General features: G+C 37.6%; 1 protein-coding gene across 3 annotated transcripts in view; it reads left to right on the top strand.

The window, feature by feature from the left end:
• The window catches only part of CACNA2D1 (calcium voltage-gated channel auxiliary subunit alpha2delta 1), a 509,634-nt gene that overhangs the window by 91,123 nt on the left and 391,684 nt on the right, over positions 1–26,827 (top strand). For all 3 annotated transcript variants that reach the window (XM_036247167.1, XM_036247166.1, XM_036247165.1), the window contains exons 2-3: positions 1,220–1,301; positions 22,280–22,396. In XM_036247167.1, coding sequence (XP_036103060.1) covers positions 1,220–1,301; positions 22,280–22,396 — 199 coding nt within the window. The remainder of the gene's footprint in view (positions 1–1,219; positions 1,302–22,279; positions 22,397–26,827) is intronic.

Raw genomic sequence — 26,827 nt, 5'->3', positions numbered from 1 at the left:
GATAAACAACAGATAGATGCACATATGATATATATGTAGAGAGAATTTCAAATTCAAACATAAATCATCTATCATTCTTACCAGTATTTTCTTATATTTGCATGAGCAGAAAAGAATAAACACTTTAGGTCTTTGACCACATGAGGAAGAATAAATGAAATGTATGAAGAAATTACAAATTACATAATATTGATATAAATGGGGAAAATTGTGTAGTATTTGGTAATGTCTCTAATAGCAGGAAAAAGTAAGACAGACCACTGACTTAGGTTTTTCTAAAATGTCCCAACATCCATTGCTTGTATTTTAAGATCTTTGTTGCATTAATCTAAAGTGCATACCTGAAAAGGATTTTAAATTAAATTCTTCAATCATAATTTTAATGCTCAAAACTATCCTTCAGAACTTAAACTTCGATCTAGTAATTCCAAATCTAAGAGTCTAGCTAAGAAAATGAAGTACTTGTAAGCTTCATGCACTAAGATATTTGTTGCAGTATAATTTATAGTGGTTAGAGGCTGATGATATTATAAATATCTTTTGTAAAACAGAAGGATGGTCACACATATTATGGGGGTGTATAGATAATGGAATATTAAGTGGCCATTAAAATAAAAGTTTTTAAGATACTTGTAATGGTATGGGAGTATTTATCATATGACCCTAGGAAAAGAAAAGATACATAAATTTTACATAACATGCTTTCAACCACATGAAATAAGTTTAAAAGGCTAAATGGGAATACATTAAATGTTAAGAGTGGTTATCCCTGGTTAATGAAATTAGGAGACATTTAAAATATTTTTTATTTTCTTACATTTTTAAAAACGTTCTACATTGAGCACATCCTTAGTGTTATATTCAGAACACTTGCAAGCTAAAGAATAAAGTTTAGTTTAGAATATTCTCTTTACTAGTTTTAAATGGAATTTTCATAAAAATTAAGCAAATTTTACCCTCATATTGGACAAGACAGTCATGTCAGTTTTCTGTCTTTGATCTGGGACTATTTCAGCATTCTAAGAGGTTTTACACCAACGTTTCATTGACTTCATAATTCGTAGGTGGGATAGGAGGGTGGGCATAATGAGAGCTAGGAGGGAGAAGAAAGATTTAAAAGCAATTTAATGAATTATCTACAGAATTAATGTAAAATGACTGTCTGTGGCCTTAATTTTCCAGAGAGATGATAGAACATTTTCCTCTCTAATTTCTGTAGTATCAAGTCATGGGTGGATAAGATGCAAGAAGACCTCGTCACACTGGCGAAAACAGCAAGTGGAGTCACCCAACTTGTTGATGTGAGTAAAACTCAATAAACTTGGTCTTTTCTTTAATGTGAATGCAGTTCTAACTTCTAGGAAGCTTTTCCTTTTGGCCCGAAAAATCAATACCAGCTCATATCACGTGCCTTAGCAAATTAGCCTGACCAAATATAGCCACTGATAATTTTGTGTGGCCCTCGAATGATGTTATAAATTCCCAGTGACCCTCGGCAGAATAAAGCTTCCCCTCCCCAGTAAGATGTGGTTTTTCCTGTGGCTCTGGCGGTGAAATTCTGAGAGAGAACTATGGTACTGCTTGTTATTGTGAAAAAGAAATATCATCCCTTAACAATCAATAAAGCTTTTTTATCACACACACACTTTACAGTTTACATACGGCCCTCACTTGCTTGAATCCATGTGATACATAGACTTCCCTGAAGTTCAGATTGGGTTGTCATGTTCTTATTCTTCAGAGTACATTTTATAATCTCTCATGTATTGGTGACTCTAAGTACTGTGATGAGTTCTTTTGAATATCCTCAGTGGGAACACTTCTTTATTCTTTGAGGGTAGATTTTATTTTTAAAAAGAGTTGAAAAGTGTTTACAGCCATGTCTAGAGACTAGAGTGTCACCGAGACGGGTCATAAAGATTTTGGTGTAAGAAAAAGAGTCACTGTAAAATATGGTCTTTCTTAGGATTTATGCAATGATTCTGAAAGTCACTGATTAATGCTTTTTGAAAATGATAAGCATTATGTAAATATTTGTATATCATCTTAAATGGGTTATTTTACTTGGGTAAGAACATTTAAACTGTAGGTTTTGTGTGACTTATTAAAAATTTAATGTTATTTCTTCTTTAAAAAATACTTTGATTTTTTTTTTAAAGAGAGATGAAAGGAGAGGGAGAGAAAGATCGAAACATTGATGAGAAACATTGATTGGCTGCCTCCTGGATGTCCCCTATTGGGGATTGAGTCCAAAACTTGGGCATGTGCCTTGACTGGGAATTGAACCTGCGACCTCCTGGTGCATGGATGACACTCAACCAAATGAGTCACACCTGCCAGGCTAAATGTTATTTATTTATTTTTGTTTGTTTGTGGGTTTTTTTTAAAATTTTTTATTTATTTTTTTGTTACAGATGTTTCTCCTTTTTTACCCCCTTGACACCCCTCTCCCCACCCCACACCCGTCCTGTCCCCGGCTTTGTTGTCCATGTCTATTGGTTATGTATACATGCATATAAGTTCTGTGGTTTATCACTTCCCACCCCTCACCCCCCACCTCCTCTTCTGATAGATGTTAGTCTGTGCCCTACTTCCATGTTTCTGGGTCTACCGTATTCCTCGGACTGTTATGTTCATTATATTCCGTATATAAGTGAGATCATGTGGTATTTGTCTTTTTCTGCTTGGCTTATTTCACTTAGGATAATACATTCCAGGTCCCTCCATGTCATCCCAAAGGGTAAGAGATCTTTCTTTCTTACAGCTGCATAGTACTCCATTGTGTATATGTACTACTGCTTTTTTTACATTCTTCTACTGATGGACACTTGGGCTGTTTCCAGATCTTAGCTATTGTAAATAGTGCTGCTATGAACATGGGGGTACATATATTCATTTGATTGGTGTTTCAGGCTTCTTAGGGTATATTCCTAGAAGTGGGATCACTGGGTCAAATGGAAATTCAATTTTTAATTTTTTGAGGTAGCACCATATTGTTTTCCATAGCGGCTGCACCTGTCTGCATTCCCACCAGCGGTGTATTAGAGTCCCCCTTTCTCCACACCCTCGCCAACACTTGTTGTTTGATGATTTGTTGATGGCGGCCATTCTGACAGGTGTGAGGTGATACCTCATTGTTGTTTTAATTTGCATCTCTCTGATGATTAGTGATGTTGAGCATGTCTTCATATGTCTCTTGGCCATTTGTCCTGTTTGGAGAGGTGTCTATTCAGCTCCTCTGCCCATTTTTTAATTGGGTTCGTTGTCTTCCTTTTGTTGAGTTGTATGAGTACTCTATATATATTGGAAATTAACCCCTTATCTGATATATCATTGACAATGATGTTCTTCCATACAGTGGGTTGCCTTTCCATTTTGATGATTGTTTCTTTTGCTGTGCAGAAGCCTTTTAGTTTGATGTAGTCCCAAGTGTTCATTTTTTTACTTTGTTTCTGTTGCCTTAGGTGATGTATCAGTGAAACTTCTGCTCCGTATGATGTCCGAAATTTTGTTGCCTACATTTTCTTCTAGAATTTTTATGGATTCACGGGTCACATTTAAGTCTTTTATCCATTTTGAGTTTATTTTTGTGTATGGTGTAAGTTGATGGTCTAGTTTCATTTTTTTTGCATGTAGCTGTCCAATTTTCCCAACACCATTTATTAAAGAGGCTGTCTTTACTCCACTGTATGCTCTTGCCACCTTTGTCAAATATTAATTGAGCATATTGCCTTAGGTCCATTTCTGGGTTTTCAGTTCTGTTCCACTGGTCTATATGCCTGTTCTTGTGCCAATACCAGGCTGTTTTGATTACAGTGGCTTTGTAGTATAACCTGATACCTGGTATTGTGATCCCACCTACTTTGTCCTTCTTTCTCAAAATTGCTGTGGCTATTCGGGGTCTTTTTTGGTTCCATATGAACTTTTCAAGTATTTGTTCTAGTTCTGTGAAATATGTCATTGGTATTTTGATGGGGATTGCATTGAATCTATAGATTGCTTTGGGTAGTATGCACATTTTAATGATTTTAATTCTTCCAATCCATGAACAAGGTATGTGCTTCCACTTTTTTATATCTTCCTCTATTTCTTTTTTCAATGTCCTGTAGTTTTCTGCAAATAGGTCCTTTACTTCTTTGGTTAAATTTATTCCTAGATATCTTAATTTTTTCCGCGATGGTAAATGGGATTGTTTTTTTTGGTTTCTCTTTCTGTGAGTTCATCATTGGTGTATAAGAATGCTGTCGATTTCTTGACTTTAATTTTGTATCCTGCTACTTTTCCAAATTCATTTATTAAGTCTAGTAGATATTTGATGGAGTCTTTAGGGTTTTCTATGTATAATATCATGTCATCTGCGAATAATGACAGTTTCACTTCCTCCTTTCCAATTTGGATCTCTTTTATTTTTTCCTCATGTCTGATTGCTGTGGCTAAGACTTCCAGTACTATGTTAAATAGGAGTGGCAAAAGTGTACATCCCTGTCTTGTTCCTGTTCTTAATGGAAATGTTTTTAGTTTCTGTCCATTGAGTATGATGTTGGCTGTAGGTCTTTCATATATGGCCTTTATTATGTCGAGATATGATCCCTCTATTCCCACACTGCTGAGCGTTTTTTTCAGAAATGGATGCTGGATTTTGTCGAATGCTTTTTCAGCATCTATTGATATGATCATGTGGTTTTTATTCTTCCTTTTGTTTATGTGGTGTGTCACATTTATTGATTTGTGAATATTGTACCAGCCTTGCATCCCTGGAATGAATCACACTTGGCCATGGTGAATAATGTATTGCTGGATCCGATTTGCTAGTATTTTGCTCAGGATTTTGGCGTCTATTTTTATCAGGGATATTGGCCTGTAGTTTTCTTTCTTTGTAGTGTCTTTTTCTGGTTTTGGAATTAGAATTATGCTGGCCTCATAGAATGTGTTTGGAAGTCTTCCTTCTTCTTGAATTTTTTGAAATAGTTTGTGGAGAATGGGTGTTAGTTCTTTTTTGAATGTTCGGTAAAACTGCCCCGTGAAGCCATCTGGGCCTGGGCTTTTGTTTGCTGGGTTTCCTCAGTTGTTATTGGTCTGTTCAAGTTTTCTATCTCTTCCCTGTACAGTTTTGGGAGACTGTGTGTTTCTTGAAATTTGTCTATTTTGCTTAGATTGTTGAATTGTTTCCATATAGTTGTTCATAGTAGCTGTTGACAATCTTTTGTATTTCTGTGGTGTCGGTTGTTACTTCTCCTTTTTCATTTCTGATTTTGTGTATTTGGTTTCTCGCTTGTTGTTTCTTGGTGAGTCTAGCTAAGGGTCCATCAATCTTGTTTATCTTTTCGAAAAACCAGCTCTTTGTTTCATTGATCCTTTTAATTGTTTTTTTTGGTCTCTATGTCATTTATTTCTGCTCTGATCTTTACTATTTCCTTCCTTCTACTTGCTCTGGAGTTTTCTTTTTGTTTGCTTTCTAATTCTTTAAGTTGTGAGGTTAGACAGTCAGTTAGAAATTTTTCTTGTTTCTTGAGGTAGGCCTGTAGTGCTATGAACTTCCCTGTCAGAACTGCTTTCGCTGCATCCCATAGATTTTGTGTTGTTGTGTGTTAATTTTCGCTGGTTTCCAGGAAGTTTTTAATTTCTTCCTTGATCTCCTTGGTAACCCATTCATTGTTTAATAGCATGCTATTTAGCCTCTATGTTGAAATGTTTTTGCATGTTCTTGTTGCAATTGATTTCTAGTTTCATGCCATTGTGATCTGAGAAGATGCTTGATATGATTTCAATCTTCTTGAACTTGTAGAGGTTTAGTTTGTGTCCTATCATGTGGTCTATCTTTGAGAATGTCCCATGTGTACTTGAGAAGAATGTGTATTTTGTAATTTTGGGGTGCAATTCTCTATAGATATCTATTAAATCCATTTGGTCTAGTGCTTCATTTACAGTCTCTGTTTCCTTGCTAATTTTTTGTCAAGAGGATCTATCCAGTGATGTCAGTGGGATATTGAAGTCCCCTGCTATGATTGTATTGCTGTCGATTTCTCCTTGGAAGTCCTCCAGAAGATTTTTAATATATTTTGGTGCTCCTATATTGGGTGCATATATGTTTATCAAGGTTATATCTTCCTGTTGGATAGATCCTTTCAATAATATGTAGTGGCCTTCTTTGTCTGTAGTTATGGCCTTCATTTGGAAACTATTTTATCAGATATGCGTATTGCTACCCCAGCTTTTTTTTGCTTTCCATTTGCTTGGAAGATTATTTTCCATCCCTTCACTTTCAACTTATGTGAGTCTTTTGTTGTGAAGTGGGTCTCTTGTAAAGAACATATAGATGAGTCATGCTTTCTTATCCAATCAACTACTCTGTGTCTTTTTATGGGAGCATTCAGTTCATTTACATTTAAGGTGATTATTGATATGTACTTATTTATTGTCATTTTTGTTTAGTTTGGTTATATTTTTCTTCCTATTTCTTCTGCTAATTACAGCAGTCCTTTTAACATTTCTTGCAGTACTGGTTTAGTGCTAATGTATTCCCTTAGCCCTTGTTCGTCTGGGAAGCTCTTTATTTGACCTTCTATTTTAAATGATAGCCTTGCTGGGTAGAGTAGTCTTGGATTCAGAGCCTTGTTTTTCATGACCTTGATTACTTCATACCATTCCCTTCTGGCCTGTAGTGTTCCTTGTGAGAAGTCAGCTGAGAGCCTTATGGGGTTTCCTTTGTAGGTAACCTGTTGCTTATCTCTTGCTGCTTTTAGGATTCTCTCTTTGTCTTTAATTTGTGGCATTTTAATTACTATGTGTCTTGGTGTGGGCCTGTTTGGGTTCTTCTTACTTGGGACTCTCTGTGCTTCTTGAACTTGAATGCCTTCTTCCTTCACCATATTAGGGAAGTTTTCTGTCACTATTTTTTAAAATGTATTCTCCATCCCTTGCTTGTTTTCTTCTTTTTCAGGGACTCCTATAATGCGAATATTATTACGTTTCCAGTTGTCCCCAGTTCTCTTAAGCTGTCTTCCTGTTTTTTAATAGTTTTTTCCTTTTGGTTTTCTGATTGGTTGATTTTTTCTATCCTGTCTTCTCATTCACTGATCCGGTCCTCAGCTTCCTCTACTCTGCTTTTTAAACCTTCCAATGTGTTTTTCATTTCTGATATGTCATTTTTTATCTCTTCTTGATGGTTTTTAATTTCCAATTGGCTTATTTTCAGCGTCTCTATGTCCTTACTCATGGTGTTGAGCTTTGTCAGGATCATGGCTCTGAATTCTAGCTCTGTTAACATGCCTAACTGCTACACATTAATCTCATCTTCGGTGGAGGTCTCTTGTTTTTTTATTTGGCTTTTGTTTCTGTGTTTCACCATTTTGGCTATCACAGTGGCCTTTGGAGCCTGTCAGGTTTTCCCTGTGGGTGTTGGTGTTCTGCTGTTTGTGGCTCCCTCTCCTGTGTTTAGATGAGCGAGGGAGGACGCACGTTAAACACCTCTGTCAAGTCTTACTTTTCTTGTTAAAGTTGCTAGCCCAGGAAAGGTACTGTTATCCTGGAGCTTTTAGCCTGGAGGCTAGCAGTTGAGGTTACTTGAGGGGTTTTGGGTCAGTTGATTGAAAAACTCCCTCAGGTGCTCAGCATAAGGCAATTTCAAGAGGGTGGGGCAGATGCTGGTTGTTAATGAGGTTTAATTAGCACTTCAATGGCCCACAGGGTGGGGTTGGATCTCCGAGGGAGGGGCTGCTGCCTCTCCTCAGAGCCCTGGGAAGGAGCAATATGGCCACAGTCCTGCGTGGCTGCACTCAGCAAAAGCTCTGAGCGCCCTCCAAAACCCGAGTGTTCCCACACAGTTCCAGTCCAGTCCGCCCTCCCTCTGCCGGAGCCCAAGGTGAGTGGCTGTGGCTGTTTCAGCCTCTGTCCCGGCTGCGCTGTGGAGCCGCCTGGGAGTGTGACCCGAGGGCGCCGCTCCCAGCTGAGGCCGCTGCCGAGCTGCCAACCGTGGGCTCCCAGCCCCCGTCTCCCTACCAGGATCGAGTCTGTGTCCCTGGTTATATGGTCCTCGCAAGGTGTTTTTCTGTTGGTTTTTCGTGTTGATTTTTCTGTGTTATAGTTGTAATTCCAGTTTGGTTCTGGGAGACGGTCTGTGTAGCTCCGTTCACTCCGCCGCCATTTTGGAATCTTAAATGTTATTTCTTGAGTGTCTCACTTCTTCTATGTAAATGCAAGTAATGTAACACTTTGAAAGTACTTTTATTTTGTGTTCCTAGTGATGCAATGAGGACTTTTTATTTTCCAGGAATGAGGTGAAATGTATAAAAGCAGTTTCATATATGACATATGGATATTTATTATATGGATATTTATGTGTGAATATTTCTCTCTGAGAGAAACTGGAATGTATGGTTACCTTATATATTAATAGAGATTCATAAGAGAACCTTATCAATTAAGCAAATACTTAAAAATTATTGTAGAAACTGTTTACAAAATAATCATAGGTTTCAGTCTCAGAATATGTGAACAAACTTACATATCTGTGAGATGAATATATTTGGAAATCAAAGGTGTTCCTGGTGAATAATAATGATCAGATTTAGTTCTAGTCAACACATGATATGCCCCAGGCACTGTGCAGGCCACCAGGGTTGACAGAGACAGTCCCTTTCCCCAGAGAACTGACACTGCTAATCAATAATCTCTGCTATGGGGGTGCGAAGCTGCCTGCAGGCTCCTGTAAGCTGCTGCTGGTCTGCAGTGATGTACGGTGGGGAAATATAGACTATGAAAGCGTGTAAGGTAATCAGTGAGCCTCCATGGAAGTGATGGAGTTTGTGGGATGAGAAAAAAAGAAATGAGAATTAACAGGGTCTGGTTAGAAGCTATATGAATCTCTTTATTGACAGATTGAGATGAAAAACAGACTGCTCCTGGGAGTGCTTCTTCCCTCCTCCCGTGTCTCTGCAGCCTCGGAAACCACTTTCTGGGCTGACCTCCTTTTTACTTTTCCTGTAACTATGTGAACCTTCTCTCACTGAATCTGCTTTTCGCAGTGAATCGTTAAGCAAAAAATGTCTCACCTGGTTTCCACTGTGCTTTATGAAGTGTAGATTACTAAGAAGAGTATATAGCTGTTAAATGCATAAATGGCTTTGTGTGAATATGGATGACAAAATAGAATGAAGATGAAAGAAAATCCCCCCATTTTTTTTTGTTTCTGAGACACTTACATAACTACAGCGACAGACAAAATACAATTGAATAATTATATGTTATATGTAACAAAGGGGGTGGGAAACGGAATTCATTATTGGAAAAATAATGTGAGCATTAGGGCACATGAAGACTGTCATTTTACATAGATAACTGATCTATAGGCCTCTCTGCTTCTGTTTAGAGTGAAGGTTCATATTGGGGGCCAAAGCAGTGCATTTCTTTTCTTTTTTAAATTTAATCTTTAATTTTCATGTCATCAATCGCCTCCTCGGGGTTTGGCTCCAACTACTCCTTGTCCAGCTTCAAGGCCCTGGCGAGGTGGGGCAGGGCCCTGGGGCAGGCCCCCTCGTAGTTGCTCTCCAGCCTGGCTCCCACCCCGCCTTGACCTGGGGGGTCTCCAGGCCACCCTGGGGCGCCAGCCCCACTCCAGCCTGCCGTCCACAGTAAGACATCCCTCTGCAGAGCTCACCTGGGGGGGGGGGGGAATCCCTCACACCTCACACCTCGGCCCCGGGTACAAATCCGGGCTGATTCCAGACCCCCTTGGAGGACCCTGGAAGCCCAGCCAGGTCTGAGGGTCAACCCAGCCTGGCTCCGGCCCTCCTGGCCCATCGCCTTCACCACTGGGTGGGAGCAAGAAGGCAAAGTCGGAAGCCAGGTGTCCTGCCATGGGAAGGACGTAGCCCCAAGCTGAGGGCCTGGTGAAAGGAAGGCTCTCCAAGGCATTACTCAATCCCTCTGCCCTCCCCAACCCCACCCACTCAAAGCAATGCATTGCTTTTTGGCTGTGGAAATTTAATTAATTTATTTTTTCTTTTTATCCTCACCCAAGGACATTTTTCGATATTTTGTTCAGATAGAGTGAGAGGGACGGGGAGATAGGGAGGGAAGAAGGGAGGGGGAGAGAGAGAGAGAGAGAGAGAGAGAGAGAGAGAGAGAGAGAGAGAGAGAGAGAGAAACATCTACGTGAAAGGGAAACATTGAGTGGTTGCCACCTGCATGGCACAACCAGGGCTGGGGACAAACTGCAACCAAGGTATGTGCCCTTAGCAGGAACCGAACCCAGGTCTCTCTGGACTGCAGGCTGATGCTGAGACCGCTGAGCCAAACCGGTCAGGGCTTGGCTGTGGAAATTTAAAGCAGAGACTGGCTGCAGAATGCCGGAGTGGAGTGAACTTGGAGCTGAGATAGGGAGTGTTGAATACATGGCAAAGACCAAAAGTTGAATAAAAAAAAGAATTTAGTAGGTTCTTGGATTGAAATTTAATATTGTGGAAATGATGATGCTTCCAAAATTATTTAATGTAATTGTTTTACTGGCTTTTCAGGATATAACTAGCATTTTACCTGAATGCTCATATGCAGCTATAGTGAGCAACATGGCTAAAAATAAGACATCTTTGCAATTTAATGAAAATTGTTTTATGACATCATAAAATACTAGCTCAAGGAAGATTGATTGATATTATTGGATAACTTCAATACCTGCCTAACTTCTGCTAAAGATACAACTTGAATAAGCTTAAGTAGTGCTATGCATTTGAATTTTAAGATATGTCTTAATGAATTATTCCATTGTCTAATCATTTATTGGAAGATAACATTTCCATTAATTGCATATGCTCAGCCACAAAATAGATGAAATAATTGAGGGAAGAAAAAAATAAAATTAGGGGAAAGAGATAATAATGTATTACAATTTTGCTTAGTGAATTTAACATATTAGAGCCTTTTAAATACAACTGAAGGACTTCATTTGTTTTTCATTAGTTTGAAAACTGTACTAAGCCCATTGCAAGCAATATCTTATTAATTCTCAGGACAACTTGGTGGAGTATCATCATCTTTAATATGCATGAAGCAATTGCAAGGTTAAATTTTTTGTTCTAGGCTACACAACTACTAAATTGAACATAACTCCAAAATTTTAAAAAGCCATGTTATGATTTAGAATATAAGTTAATATTTTACCTTTTTATATTGCTACTTGTATTTTGAGAAGGTAAGCAGATCCCTGGCTAGGTAGCATGGTTATACTACTGCTCTTTTAATAGATATAAATTTGAAGAAGCCAAAATTCTGTTACAGCTATCCACTCATGAACATTTCTATTTGAATTTTTAACAAAATGGAAGTATAGAAAGGTGTTGTAAAATGTAAGTTTTCATGCAGAAAGTAAAATCTTCCATTATTGCTGATATGCACAGAAATTGTTTTGTGTGTATACATATCAAAAGGATTGCTAGAGAATGGTACAGAAAATTGTTTTTCTTGATTTTCTATTTATGGGCTTCCACCTGAAGAAAATACATTTACTTCCAATTGATAGCTTTGTGATCTGCCACGATGTTTCATTTCATGGAGTTGTTGAGATTGACGACATATCCATATATAATATTTATTGACCTGTAATCAGAACACAAGAAAGGTTATTAGTCAAGAGTATCGTGTTATGTTAGTTGGGGTACAGGCTGAGCCAGTTGACAAAGATGTAAGGCAACAATGTATACTTTTCTTAATGTCACAGTCTGGAGGTGAGCAGCCTTAGGCTCAGTGTGTGGCTTCCATTCCTGGATCAAGGTGGTTCTTCCATTTGCCATTTTGGAATCTCCGGTCTTAATATTCTTAAAACTAAATTTTAAGTTCGTGAAACATTGGCCAACAACTATTTTTTATTTAATTTGTTGATAAAATATTTTTTGATACAGCTATACCTAATTTTGACCAATATGCAAATTATCAGATATTCTAATTCAGTGGATTCCGTAGTAATAAGAATTTGTTCCATAAAAAAGTTTTCTAGAAATAAACTGATGAATGGAAGCTATTGTTTGTCTTTTCTACAAAATGGGTTTCTGCATTTACAAAAAGTTATATAGAAAGAAAACAAAACTCCTCAAATATGTCAGAAATCCTCAGTTGCTACACTTGATTGACCCTGCCCTGGCGATAACAAACCACAAAGATGGAAGCAAATTGTACCTCCCCCTTTCTCTTTAGGAATCCAAAATTTTCTCATGACCTCCTTTTTATTACAAAGGAAGGGATGGATGGTGTCATTTACACTTGGTTAAGTCTTCAGTAACTCTTTTATATGTAAGGGGAACGTATTTTGTATTTGGAAGCAGGTGTGAATCCTATGTTTTGAAATAGGTAGAGTTTCTCCTCATTTTAAATAGGTCTCTCATTTTTTTTGGCAGGGGACAGGGGGGCATAAAGGCCCAGCAGAACGTGAACTGATGTGAGGCACTTGATGTGCGGAGGGTGCAGAGTTTAAAGAAGCAAGCTTGCCCCGGGAACAGAGTGAGAGTAACTCCTGGCATTGTGTGCCTTAGGCTCCTCACTTGCCTCGCCCTGGCCCTCCCATCCAGGGCCTTAGGAGCTGACTTGCTCTGTATCTTCTGTGCTCCGAGCCTGGAGGCTTAGACTTTTGTATCCTTTGGACATCACTAATCTCAGGCCTCTTGGCTACATTTTCTTTCCTGCTCCTTTCTCTTCCTAGGTATAATGTCTTTCCTACAGCTTTTCTGGATGCTTTTTTTTTTAGCATCCCAGGCTCACCTTGTGTCTATGTAAGGTACACTGTGTATTCCTGTAGTGTTAACAATATGTTCATTTTGAAATCTTCACCCGCATAATGTGACATTGCACCATACTTCCCTTCTCTTCACATTCAGCCTTGTGTTGCATCTTCTGATAATGAGGGGTGTCAGGAGAATCCGAACTTTCTGATTGTAGAGATTTGTATTGGTTCAATTATCTAAGACAATGGAAATGAGGCATGTCACCTGTCACCTGGTTGTTATAGGACTGTCTTCTTAAATAAAAATTCTGTCTGGATTTCAACCATGTTAGTCTAGAACATGCAAACATTTAAAAAAAATTGTGGATTAACTTTTTGTTTTTAACCGGAAAGTTTATTTTTGGGGTAAAATCATTCTGCTATAGCATCATGAGAGACCTTCCAGGCTTTGACTCACCATTGTTCTTTCACAAGTTAAAGTTCTTGTTCAAATCGATAGCTTCATATTTCAATATTCTCTCAAAGATGTAAATATGAAACGTGTCTAAATATTGAGCATTCAGTTCTCTTAATTAAGTTGGTATTTACACAGGGATTTTGAGTAAAGAATTTCATTAGTAACTCATGAGGATCGCAGACCAATGTTTTTTCTTTGACATTGTGGTCACGTCATCTTATGTAAATAGAATATTCATTTTCTAGATGGTAGAGAGTTTAATATATTAATTTATTTGCAAAAGAAGATACTCTAAAACAGAACATAATTAATCATTGGTGATTCTGACTAGGGATTTAGCAAGATGCAGAGGCAACAATGAGGGTGGGAAGTGGTTTTTTCTCTTCTCAGGAATGCTGCTGAGTATCTGGATGATAGTACATTTCCCTTTACCTGCTTGGCAAATGAGGTAGTAACATTTTCTCTTCCTTGCAGAACTGTTTAAGAGTAAAAGGAATATAAAATGCAGTGTGAGCCTGGCCAGTTTGGCTCAGCAGTTAGAGCATTGGCCTGTGGACTAAAGGGTTGTGGGTTTGATTTCTGGTCAAGGGCACATACCTGTGTTGCAGGTTTGATCCCTGGCCTGGGTTGAGGCGTTTGCGGGAGGCAACCAATCAGTGTGTCTCTCTCGCATCAATGTTTCTCTCTCTCTGCCCCTCCCCCATCTCTCTCTCTCCCTCCCTCCTTCCTGTCCATTCTATCTAAAAATCAATAGAGAAATTTCCTCAAGTGAGGATTAACCAAAAAAAAGTAATGTGATAGCAATAATAGATGTTATGATAAAGTTAATGCTTATTTTTCTTTAAAATGTAACTTTATATTACTTTATAATACAATTATTATAAATTGTTACTATGTTATACAATTACTTTAGTAATATAATTATTTTAAAAGTAATATAAGTACTTTATAAAAATAATACAATTACTTTCAAATATAGCTTATTCATTTCACGTGTTTTGGTGGTGTTCAGAGAGGCTGTACACCTCCAGCGATGACATGTTGTAGCTAGTTACCACAATAACATAGGTGAATTGAGATGATCATCATTTTAGGGAAAAATACATTTTTCTTCCTAAATAGAAGTTTATTTTGCAGAATGTACTTCACTGGAGAGAATGTGGACTCTTTTTTTTTTTAAAACAGTGGTTAAAAAAAATTTGTTTCTTAAAAACATTCATTTTCAAAGACATGAAATAAAATGAACTCTAAGGGGGTTTCTAATCTTATGATGACTTTCAATGTTTTATTAACACGTTTTTAAGTGAAGTACTATCGGTTCGTAAACATTAATAGTGAAAGACTATTAACTTTTTTCTTTTTCACCTTACCAACCTGTTCCTTTATCAATCAATAACACTTTCTTAAGTTCTACTGGTATTTGCGGGATAAATTATTGTTGATTGTTTCTCCAAGTAGCGGTCTAATGGCTTGGTAACACTGACTGTATTGAGAATGATAGATGGTGGCTGTACCCTCCTCTTGTCTGTGAGCATCACGAAGGACGGGGAAGCTAAAAATTCACGGAAGTGATGTAGCCCAGTGTTAGCTTCTTCTTTACAATGAAGATGAATGGCATAAAAGACCACTACTTGCTACTGCACACTCTCAATATACAACATATAGATTCTTATTCCCCATCCCCCAAGATGTCTTTAATGTCTTTATGTAGAGTGCAGTGGTTCTCAGCCAGGGGCAATTCTGTAACCCAAGAGACATTTGAAACACTTATTATTGTTAGGACTCCGGGGGGGGGGGGGGGCAGGGGAGTGACTATTACCGGCATCTAATGTGTAGAGGCCAAAGATGCTGCTAAGCACCCTATAATGCACAGGATATTGCCCCAACAGATTCATCTGGTAAAAATGTCAATATTGCTGAGGTTGAAAAATTTAAGAAGGATAAGAACTTAAGGCGAGAATACAGGTATGACGCTCCTTAAGTGAATATAAATTTGTGAAATTGCACATCAGTATTGATAGTGAGCACTTTTCTTTAGGGAAGCCATTCGGTACTACGATGGTTTAGGGAAAATTAAACTGTGCTGAGTTTTAGATTATTTTTAAATTTAGTTTTAGTATAATTTAGTATGATCTCTTCCACTTTTAATTGCATATAAATTTTCTGGTCAAAATACATACACAAGTCATATACAGTTCTCGATATGCAAAAGGAAAAAGGCTAGGTCATTAAGTTATCTCTGAAATGAAAAAAAAACAACTAAATAAAACAAGTAGATAGCTTCTTATTATACATATCTTAATATTTTTCTTGTTTTTATTCTAAGTGTTCTTAAAGATAAACTTATAATTTACCTTATGTATGAAATGTCTCCAACTTTAACACTGAATTCTTGCTATGAAACCTTTTCATGCTCAACTTATTTTTGTTACAGTTTAGTTTCTCTATTCCAAGAATGACTCCTAGTACTGCACTTACATTTCTGGTTAAATACGATCACCTGCTCCTGTGTGTAGTATGGAAAAAGTGAACAGGCGTATTTATGGTTTTCACTTTTTCTGTTCCTTCTTACACCTTTAACATACTGCTCAAAAGTGTCGTGAAAAAATTCTTGTTAAAAGGAACTTGTTAATGCTGTGGAAAATTAATCAATTCTGACTTCATTGTTCCTCAATATCCTTCCTAGAAATAATGTGCCATTTAAAATGTGATACTGTTCCAGCTAAGAAGCTGTATCCTATCAAATAGACAGAATAGAAGGACTAAGGAAAATATTATTGAACTCAAGTTTAATGTTAGAATGCCAGTTTGATGTAGTTATCAGAAAAGTATGCATTATAAATTTGAGAATATGACCAACTTTGTTTGTGGGTGTATGTGTATATATGTGTATGTTTATATGAATATGATTGCATATGTGTGTGTGTGTGTATGTATGTATATTTAGATGGTGCTCATAATAAACAAGCTTATGTGATATATTGAATTCTTCCTATGTACTAATTGCCAGAATAGGCACTAGAAGTTCCGAACTAGGTATTTTCCATCTAAAATAGTTTGGAATTGACTACACAGTAAGGTAAAACCCAAAACTCTGAATCTTATAGCTCTTCGTAATAGTGCCCCAATTAGCTTTTCAGTCTTTATTTTTCCATAGTTTCTTATTTCACACACATTCTGGCTTTCTCTCTCCTTTATTTATGCATTATTATTTGCCCCAGAGTGTAACTATAATGTCATCTTTTTCGACTATCATAACCCATGATTTTACTTTCCTCTGAATTTAATGGCACAATTTTCTGTACTTCTTCATTAGAACACTAATATTCTTCTTATTGAACATTACCTTGTTTTCTGTATTTGCTGTAACCTAATTACCATTTACATGTTGCATTTATATTACATTATGCAACTGCATAGCACCTTACATAGCCTTGTTGTTTCTTAGGTTTAAAATAAATATTGATTTTAAAATACAAGGAAGAATTTGTAAGTCAGCATTCCCATTCCTAGTAAAACCTGATGCAGTAACCATCCTCAGTGTTTATTTGCTAATCTAGGCTGTCAATATTATTGAGTGCCTGCTACGTGCCGGCACCAATGTGCTGGGCTGTACCAGTGGACAAAATGGTGAAATCTGCGTCTTCTCCTTGTTTGTTTTAGTTAATCTTCACCTGAGGATACTTTCTTCATTGATTTTTAGAGAGAGTGGAAGGGTGGGAGGGCAACGGGGGGGGGGGGGAAGGGAGAGAGGGAGAGACATTGATGTGAGAGAGACACATTGATTGGTTGCCTCCTGCATGCACCCTGACTGGGGCCAGGTATGCACCCTTGACCAGGAATTGAACCCATGACCCTTTGGAGCAAGGGCCGACACCCTGACCACTGAGCCACACTCTCCAGGGCGATCTCTGTCTTCTTGAAACGTTCTTCTCCCGCTACCATCTCTGGTTTTCTCTTGCATAGTCACATCTTCCTCGGCCACTTTTAAGGACCCTTCTGATTACACTGGACTCACCAGGGCAATCCAGGATAATTCCTCATTTTAAGTTCAGCTGATTAGCAAAACTTTATTCGACCTGGAAACTTAATTCCCCTTTGCCATGTAACAACATGTTCACGGATGCTGGGGATTCAGATGTGGTGTCTTTGGGAGGCCTTTATTTGCCTAGCATAGCCATCCCTTCTGTTACTCAAGGTCTGAACACTGTTTTCTTCCCACGACTTTTTATTTCTGCTTCTACTTCTGCCTTTGATCCATCCAGCTGTCCTCCTGTGGTCAGAGAATCTGACTGGCTCATTGTACTATTGTTTATACAGATTTTTTGCACTTGACCCCTTGCAGGCCACTAATTCATAGCTGCTCTCAGGTCTGATATGTCCTAATACAGCTAAGCAGGGACCAAGGTCAAGGCCATGTGTTAGAATATTGCTACCCATTTATAACAAAACTCCTGGGGCTCCTCTTTCATTGGGGACTGTCAAAGGGGAAACTCCTCGAGAGATGGCTGTGGGCATGGCCGAGACCCCGATTGCTTGTGCAGGAACAGGTTCCAGGGGAGGGACGTAAATGTACAGTATTGGGGGAAGGAGTTGTCAAAATGTACATATTTAAGCTTTAATATGCATGAATTGGACTGTGTTTCTATTTAGGGAACTTAACTTACTCATGAGCTGCCATTCTCTCTCCAGAGAGAGGAAAAATACTTGTCTCACCATTTCAAGGTTAGCTTTTTTTAGTTCAAAAGAGGCTTTTGTGGTCCATTATAAATTTAATAAATTTTAATTTCCAACTCCCTTTCACTATTCTCTCAAGTTCTTGACTGGCATCTGGGTGCAAGGGGAAACTTGTGTGACAGAATGTGTAGTGTATTTGCCCTCTTCTTCACTTGGCATAGATATTGAATGTGATTACCACTAAGAACTTGGTCAATATCCTCATCCTGCTGAGAGCCCCTCAGCTCTGGGTGGTTTTCATCCTCCTCCAGCTGGACCTCTGCTTCCCCTGTCCATCCTCAGTCTCTGCATTGGGATCCCCTGGCCATGCACCAAGGACAGTCTCCTAGTAGACATACTGTCCCTTAATTCTCAGCTGCCTTTCTTGCATATCCCAAGGGGCTTTTCTCTTTCGCTACATCCTGCTGAAGCCAAGGGACAATCTGAGCAGAATGGTATTGCAGACTCACTGTGCCTAACCACACCTCGTCACCATTTTTTCTCCTGCTGGTCTGGACAGTGGATCGATCCTTTATGATGTGGAACGCGACTGAAACTCCCTCCACTCTGATATTCCAAAGCCTGAATCCCAGTGTTCACACTAATACAATGACTAATTGAATGTACTTAAGTTTCTTAAAGTGAATGGTATAGAGAAGCTGCCTGAAAGTGGTTGTTAATCTAATCTTCTATGTCATTCAGAACTTGGAAGCATGTCTAACTTTCAGTGAGCATCTCTGGGGTGTCTGTATTATTCCGTGGTACAATTCATGGCATAATACTAAGTATTATGGTTTCTGAAACATTTCTCCAAGTATGTTTATTAAGCAGTTATATCAGTGAGTGGTGTCACCTTTTAGATAGTGCACTCGAGGTTATTTTATTTTTATTTTATTTTTTTATCCTCACCCGAGGGCATTTTTCCATCTTTTATTCAGATAGAGCGGGAGGGAGAGAGAGAAAGAGAGAGAGAGAGAAACATCGATGTGAAGGGACACATCGAGTGGCTGCCACCCGCACGACCAACCAGGGCCGGGGACAAACTGCAACCGAGGTACATGCCCTTAGCGGGAACCGAACCCGGGTCTCTCTGTACCGCAGGCCGATGCTCCAACTGCTGAGCCAAACCGGCCAGGGCACACTCGAGGTTATTTTAAATGTGTTATTCTGAAGATTATCTTGAAACTAGAGCAAAGAGACTTAGAAAGAAGTTTCCAGTGGAAAAGGTGGGTAAACCATATTCTCTGTTGTCACTACCACAAAACTTTGTCTATCAGTGTAATAGTGAAAGAACATTAAAGCTAGTTAATTAAAACTGTAAGAAAGAAAGAATATACAGGCGACAAGTATTCTCTTGTCAAAACTTGTTTCAAGGATGGCAGGGGGAGGACCTGAAGTATAGAAAACTTAAAGCGTACTCGTGTCCGTCAGGAGGACAAGGCATCCTGTCCTGGGGCCTCTTCGAGCTGCAGCTTCTCAGGCGGAAGTGGAAGCCAGTGTCACCCGGCCCATGAGGAGTCAGCATGTGGTTTGAATGGAGCTTGTCTGGTGCCAAAAACTCATATCATTTCCACCATGACCTTTTTCTTTCAGAAAGGACACTGGACAAAATGCTAAAGCAAATAAAAACAATTTTTAATATATATATATTTTTTTATCCTCACCCGAGGACATTTTTCCATTTTTTGTTCAGCTAGAGTGGGAGGGAGAGAGAGGAACAGATAGAGAGAGAGAAACATCAATGTGAAAGGAACACACCGAGTGGCTGCCACCCGCACGACCTACCAGGGCCGGGGACAAACTGCAACTGAGGTACGTGCCCTTAGCGGGAACCGAAGCCGGGTCTCTCAGGACCGCAGGCTGATGCTCTAACTGCTGAGCCAAACCGGCCAAAGCTTTAATATGTTTTTATTGATTTTTTTTAGAGAGAGAGGAAGGAGAGAGAGATAGAAACAGCAATGTGAGAGAGATACACTGATCAGCTGCCTCCTGCACGCCCCCTACTGGGGATCGAACCCAAAACCTGGGCATGTGCCCTGACCTGGAATAGAACCAGGATCTGAGTCCCTGAGGTCCACGCTCTGAGCAACAGTAGCTGGGATATATATATATAATTCTTAAGTATCTTTTCTTTTCCTCTTTCTAGTATTTATTTTTCCTTTAAAATATAGCCCTCCCCACAGGGTAGGGTTGGATCCCCGAGGGCGGGGCTGCTGCCTCTCCCCAGAGCCCCGGGAAGGAGCAGGGCTCCTTATACCTGAAAAGGACACCAGGATATGTACAGTGGGGGTTAGACCTAAGCTTCCTTAACTTTATTTATTTAAAGCTTATTTGCAAACTAGACCTTGTTTTTTTTTTATTTTCTAAACATTTAAAAATTACCCTAGAAACAGAATTTGAGAGAATACTTTATATATATATATATTTATATATATATATATATATATATTTTTGAGAGGATAGGTATATACCTGAACTAAATTCTTTCTTCAGATTCATAATCTTTTCATACTTTAAAGTACCTGTAATGTTCCTGGCATATGTAGGTAGTGACTTAGTAAATGGCATTATTTATAGTACATAATGTGAACTGTAGACTGTGCATCCTGAACTAATCTTCACCAACTCTGAATTATATTGTAGTCTCTATGCCACAGGAAGGAGGTTAGACTTCATACAGAAAGGAACAAGATATTAATGGTTCAAAGCACAGCTGCCTTTCGTACCAATTAGTTATCTTGGTTTTACTGCAAAGAACTAAATATCCTGGATCAATTAAAGTGATGTTGCGGTTTATCTTTTTGTACCCTGATCAATCAATCTATTCGGGAGGTCATGTTCCTGGATGTCATCTTAGGCTGAAATGAAAGAGGGAGCCTTCAGTTGGATGGATTTCCTCATGGAGAACCTGGGTCTTTCAGATAGAGCTTGATAATCTGCCCCTCAGATGAAAGCACAAGCTGTCCAGTAATATGCAGGAATCCTGGATGAAAGTAAATATGGGGATTATGTACGATTAAATGACTGTGGCTTGAATAGTTGAAATGAAAAGCTACAACGTCAAAATTCAAATGAGTATGGGAAAAAACCCTCATAACTTAAATAAATCAAACGATTTTAGAAGTAAAAATTTTATCTAAATCTTTTAAAACGATTAGTTTTTACCGCTAAATAAAAAATTTAACTTTATGTAAAATTAACACACTCTGTTATAAATACATCTTAGCATATGTATCTGCGTTTGTTTGAAGGCAGTGTTTGTTCACCAGTAGCATCCATGCTCAGCTGGAACCGGGCTGTAGAACCTGTTGGTTGTAGCAGAATGCTGGAGATGTGCCAGAAAAACAGGGTTGAACTGGTTCCTGCATGTGCTTGGAGTCTCTTCTGATAAGATGGTAACAACTGCCAGGCTTGGCTTTCAAAGATGGTTTAGTCATGCATGTGCAACCCATCTGTTGGATGCTTAAGGGATTTCCTTCTCGCCTCAGCCCTCCAGCCACAAACATGGTTTCTGGTCCTCCTCCTGCCCCCCTTTCTTCAATTCTTCCTCTCCGCCAGGAATGTACAGGCTCTGCAAACCAGGTGCACCTGATACCACGCTAGGGCCCTCCTTCCATTGACACTGATGTGAGCCAGAATGTAGTCGGGCTTCCTTTTGCTGCCTAGCTTACTTTCGGTCTAGTTTGATTCAGCGATTTACAAACAAAACAAAACATATAATTTGATCATTAAAATATTCACACTACTACAGTTTTAACTAAACTTTAAAGTATACTTTGATGATCTTCAACTACTTCTCTGAGAAATGAAGCTCCCTGTGTCACCTTGATGAACCATAGCAGGGGCTTCATATACATTCGTTCGTTCGTTCGTTCATCCTCTCTCTGTCTCTCTGTCTTTCTCTCATTTCATGAGGTTTAGCAGCAAACACTTTAGCCTCTGTGGTTGCAGGGAGGGAAGACAGTGGGAAGCCTCTCTCAATACATTATCATCCCCCCCACCTTTGTTCACTGTACACATCCTCCAGGGCCGACCTCCCATACTTCAGTTCTACGGATTTATTTAAAATGCTGATGGCAGTTAATACCAGGTTTTGAGGTTGGAAGTACAATTTTAAGTTACAAAATTGCATATACAAAGCATTGTTGTACAAGTTGTTTTAAAGCCTGTTAACGTAACTATTTCGGCAAGCTGGTGGTCTTATAGCAAACTAATGTTTATATATATATACATATATATATTTTTGACACACCTAAACTCTGGAAAAGATCAAGGTGAAGAATGAAAAGGGTGGGTTTTTCTAATCAATTGTTTAGGATTTTAATACATTCTAATGTGAACTTATGAGCCAAATAAGCAATTATTGTTCTTAAAAATATTCTTTTGCCTTCACACAGATTTATGAGAAATACCAAGATTTGTATACTGTGGAACCAAATAATGCACGCCAGCTGGTGGAAATTGCAGCTAGGGATATTGAAAAACTTCTAAGCAACAGATCTAAAGCCTTGGTGGTGAGTTTAAATTGGGTCTGCTCATTTTATTATTTTCTATTACTTATTTTTTTCATGCTTTATTTGGAGGTTTTCTTTAGTATACTTTCTTTACCATGGAAACTGTTCATCTAATATGTTCATGAAAGGTGAGATACCAAGTTTTCATTGTGAATCCAAAATAATCAGTTAGCTTATTTCTAAATATTAGTTTTTTTATGTTAGGTGATTTTAATATACAGGAATAGTATATATACTTGGTACATGCATCTATTTATACATATGTTAAGATGTATAATAATAATGTTTAAATTTATCATACAACAGAAAACCCGTGAATATTGCCAGCACTCTTTTTTTTTTTCTTTATCCTCACCTGAGGACATTTTTCCATTTTTTGTTCAGTTGGAGTGGGAGGGAGAGAGAGGAAGAGAGAGAGAGAGAGAAACATCGACATAAAAGGGACACATTGAGTGGCAGCCACCCGCACAACCCAACCAGGGCCGGGGACAAACTGTAACTGAGGTACGCGCCCTTGTCAGGAACCGAACCTGGGTCTCTCTGGACCACAGGCTGACGCTCAAACCGCTGAGCCAAACCGGCCAGGGCTGCCAGTGCTCTTAAAGCTGTACTCTCCTGTCTCCTCACCTGCCTCCCTGCCAGAGGAGGCCAATACTCTAGATATTTGATTACTTATTTCTTTACTTTTTAAAAATAGTTGTACCACACATAAATGTTTTGCTAAACAACATATTTGTTAATTTTTTTTTCCATCTTTATTAAAATTACGTTGTACTGTATGTAGTTTTCAGCAACTTTCTTCCATCAACATTATATGATTTATCTGGAGGTTTGTACTTAGCTTTAATTTATTTGTATTCACAGTTAAATATTACTTTATGAGATTATATCTCAATTTTTTCATTTATTCTTTGTTGGTAAATTATTACTTGGATTGTTTCTGATGCTGCTAAATTTCCTTAAACAAGTTCTCTGGTACCATGTGCAAGGATATTGGTAGGGTCAGTAGAGAATTATTAGACCCTAGGTTATTCACAAAGTCAGCTTACCAAAATATGACAATTGTTTTCCAAAATAGTTTTATCAATTTAGATCTCTACTAGCAACATATGGGTCCCCATTGGTTTATTTTTGGCTGGTTAGTGGCCATGTCAGACTTCTTAATTGTAGGGAATCAAATGGGTGGAAAATGGTACCTCTGCTTATTACAGATGAGGTAGACGTCTTGTTTTGTAGTCATTTATCATTTTTGTTTCCTCTCCAGTGAGATATCTGTTTATATCTTTTTCACAGTTTCATTTTTTAATTGGTTTGTAGATTGTACAGGGGTAGACAAAAGTAGGTGTACAGGCGTGAGTACATAAGAGTTTATTCTTGTATTATTATTTATTAATTATTGCATTATTTATTTGTATTACAATTGTAAACCTACTTTTGCCCAGCTCTGGATAATATTGATGACTGTTCATTTAAGTTATGCACTATGTAATTTTTTTTCCTTGTTGTGACTTGTCTTTTCATTGTCTTTATGGTGTATTTTGATGAAATGCGTTGTTAATTTTAATGCAGTTGTAATCAATTAAAAAATTTATTAGTATTTTTGGGTATGAGTTTTATTTAAGAAATCCTTCCCTACCCTTATGTTATAAACATTATTTTATATATGGTATTTGAATAGGTTCTATGTCATTTAGATTTATTTAATTCACCTGCAAACAAAATCTGTCTATAATTTTAGTTTATAATTGAAGTTAAAAATTTTTAACCAATTTTTCCAGGGCCATTTATTAAATAGCTTGCCTTCCCTCAGTGAGCTCTAAATATCAAACTGGATGTCTGATAGGCCGATTTCTCACCATATTCTTCTTCAGAGGATCTTGAACTAAAGAAGATTCTTGAACGTTTACATTTTACCTAAATTTAGTGGGAATCGAACCCGAGTCTCTCTGGACCGCAGGCCGACGCTCTAACCGCTGAGCCAAACTGGCCAGAGCACTTTTAGCTAAATTTTAGCTTCAGCATGTTATTATTCAAGGATCTTTACTGGGATTTTGATTGGCATTATGTCAACTCAGACCAAATTGGGAAGAATTAATATCATTATGATATTTTGTCTTTTTATTTATAATGATGATATTGTTTTTATTCAGCAAATTTTTATGCCATTCAGAAAGTTAAAACATTTTTTTATGAAGTTCTTATACATCTTTTGTTAGATATGTCAGCACTTAAGTTTAGCCTATCCCATTTTACAACTCTCAGCATTATTACAGGTATTTGTCTCAGGACAACTCTGAATTTCCTGTTCAATTATCACTTACAGTTCAGAGTTTCAGCTTACTATATTACATATATCTTGATGCAGAAATTTCCCTTTGTTTTGGAGGCAATTATAAATCTTTTAAAACATTTTTTTTTCCTTTATTGATTTTAGAGAGAGAAAAAGTGAGAGGGAGAGAGAGACAGAAACAATGATGAGAGAGAACATCAATTGGCCACCTCCTGCATGCCCCCCACTGGGGATCAGACCCACAAGCTGGGCATGTGTCCTGACCTGGAATCGAACCGGCGACCTCTTGGTACATGGGCCGATGCTCACCTGCTGAGCTACACCAGCTGGACACAATTATAAATCTTTATGTTTCTTAAAATGTCTAGGATCTTGTAATGTAACAGGAGGGTCCTTTGGAATATTTGATATGCCATATTGTCAGTAGTTAAAACATTTAAGTTAAAAATTTTTAAGAAATATATAAATGAGTAATTGATGATAAGATAATCTTTCATGACGAGAAGATTCAAAACTCATTATCTTCAATTTTGGGTATGTGAATGCCACTTTTAGGTATCATTTATAAATGTAAAGTTTGTTTTCAATGAAAGTTTATCTAATAAAAATAAGATACTTTGTATGTAAGTGATTAATATTAACTTAATGACTGTAGATGATTTTATTTGTGTTGATTTTTATCAGCTTACATTTTGCCCCCAGATATAGGAAGCAGATAATCTGGACATAAAAGTCTCTTGAAAAACAAAATGAAATAGGACGAACCTTGCCTTAATTGGTTTAAAACGAGAGCCTGTTGAGACTTCTTTTTTTCCTTTTTTTTAGCTATTGGATTTAAAGTTCTAGACACCAGGTATATTATTTGAGTGCTGTGGGGGATCAGTGACCATCTTAAATGCAGTGTCAGAATACAGAGAACACAATGACTAATTAAATATAGACTTAGATGTTATGTCAGGCAGAAATACTTGTGTGTTTTCAAACTAAATTCTTTACTTAAGTCTTTTGATTCCACAAAAATAAAAAACACATTACTTAGCAACTATTTTGAGGTAATTGAAAAGCAGGTGCTACATTGTACTATAAATGAATGCAAGATGGCATTAATTTACCTCTATTTTTGTTGTAGAGCTTATACTCAGGGAAACTTCTGGATTAAAGGAGTTTAAACTTAGCTGGGTGGGATACCAATGTTATTCCATAAGTAAATATATTGGAAAAATCATGAATGTACACATTTGAGGTAGATGATAAAATTTAATACCAGTTAGACTTTATCGAGTGTTTACTAAGTAACATCACCTAATTATTTCTCACAATAATACTAAGCACTAGACATCATTATTTATCTCACTTTTCATGGGGAAATTGTATATTTGTTTAATAAGCAATGCCAGTGCTTCTCAAACTTTAATGTGCATATAGTTTAACTGTGGCTCTTGATAAAATGCAGATTTTTATTCAGTCGATCTGGCTAAAGATACTGCAAATCTTATTAGCTCCCAGGTGATGATAATGCTCCTGTATCAAGAATGTGAGATTCAAAATCAGGTGTGTCTGACTTCAAGATCTGTGTTTTTATTTATTGCACAAATATATCCTTTGGCATGAAGAAGTGTATAATTATATTCAGGAAGAAGTGCAGGTTAGGTAGTATGCTGTAAACTATCCTTCATTCACATGAAGAAATGATGTTTCAGTTAACAGAATATTCTGGAAGGCTATGGATTTTTCAATAAATCCTATATCAATTAGCCCTCTTCAAAAATGGTGATGGAAGGAGACTAACTTGGGTTGGTGAACACACAATACAACATACAGATGATGTATTATAGAATTGTATGCCTGAAACCTATATAATTTTATTAACCAGTGTCAATCCAATAAATTCAATAAAAAGGAAAAAAAGAGATTGAGAGTAAAGGAAGAGATGGTTGGAGGGATTTGAGGATTAAATATAACTACAAAGAGATTCACTCTGTAGTAAAGTAGGGTTGTAGATACAGGTACAGATTTATATATATATAATTTATTTATTTACTATATAAATACTTATATATAAATATTCTTTATATATATGTATGTAAGTTTATATATTCATATGGCAAATATCAAGATTCTTTTGATACATATACACCTTG

This window comes from Molossus molossus, unplaced genomic scaffold (assembly GCF_014108415.1).
Source record: "Molossus molossus isolate mMolMol1 unplaced genomic scaffold, mMolMol1.p scaffold_m16_p_7, whole genome shotgun sequence".
Classification (NCBI taxonomy): Eukaryota; Metazoa; Chordata; class Mammalia; order Chiroptera; family Molossidae; genus Molossus; species Molossus molossus.
Note: the sequence above shows the minus strand (reverse complement) of the source record. Positions and strands in the feature narration are given on the sequence as shown.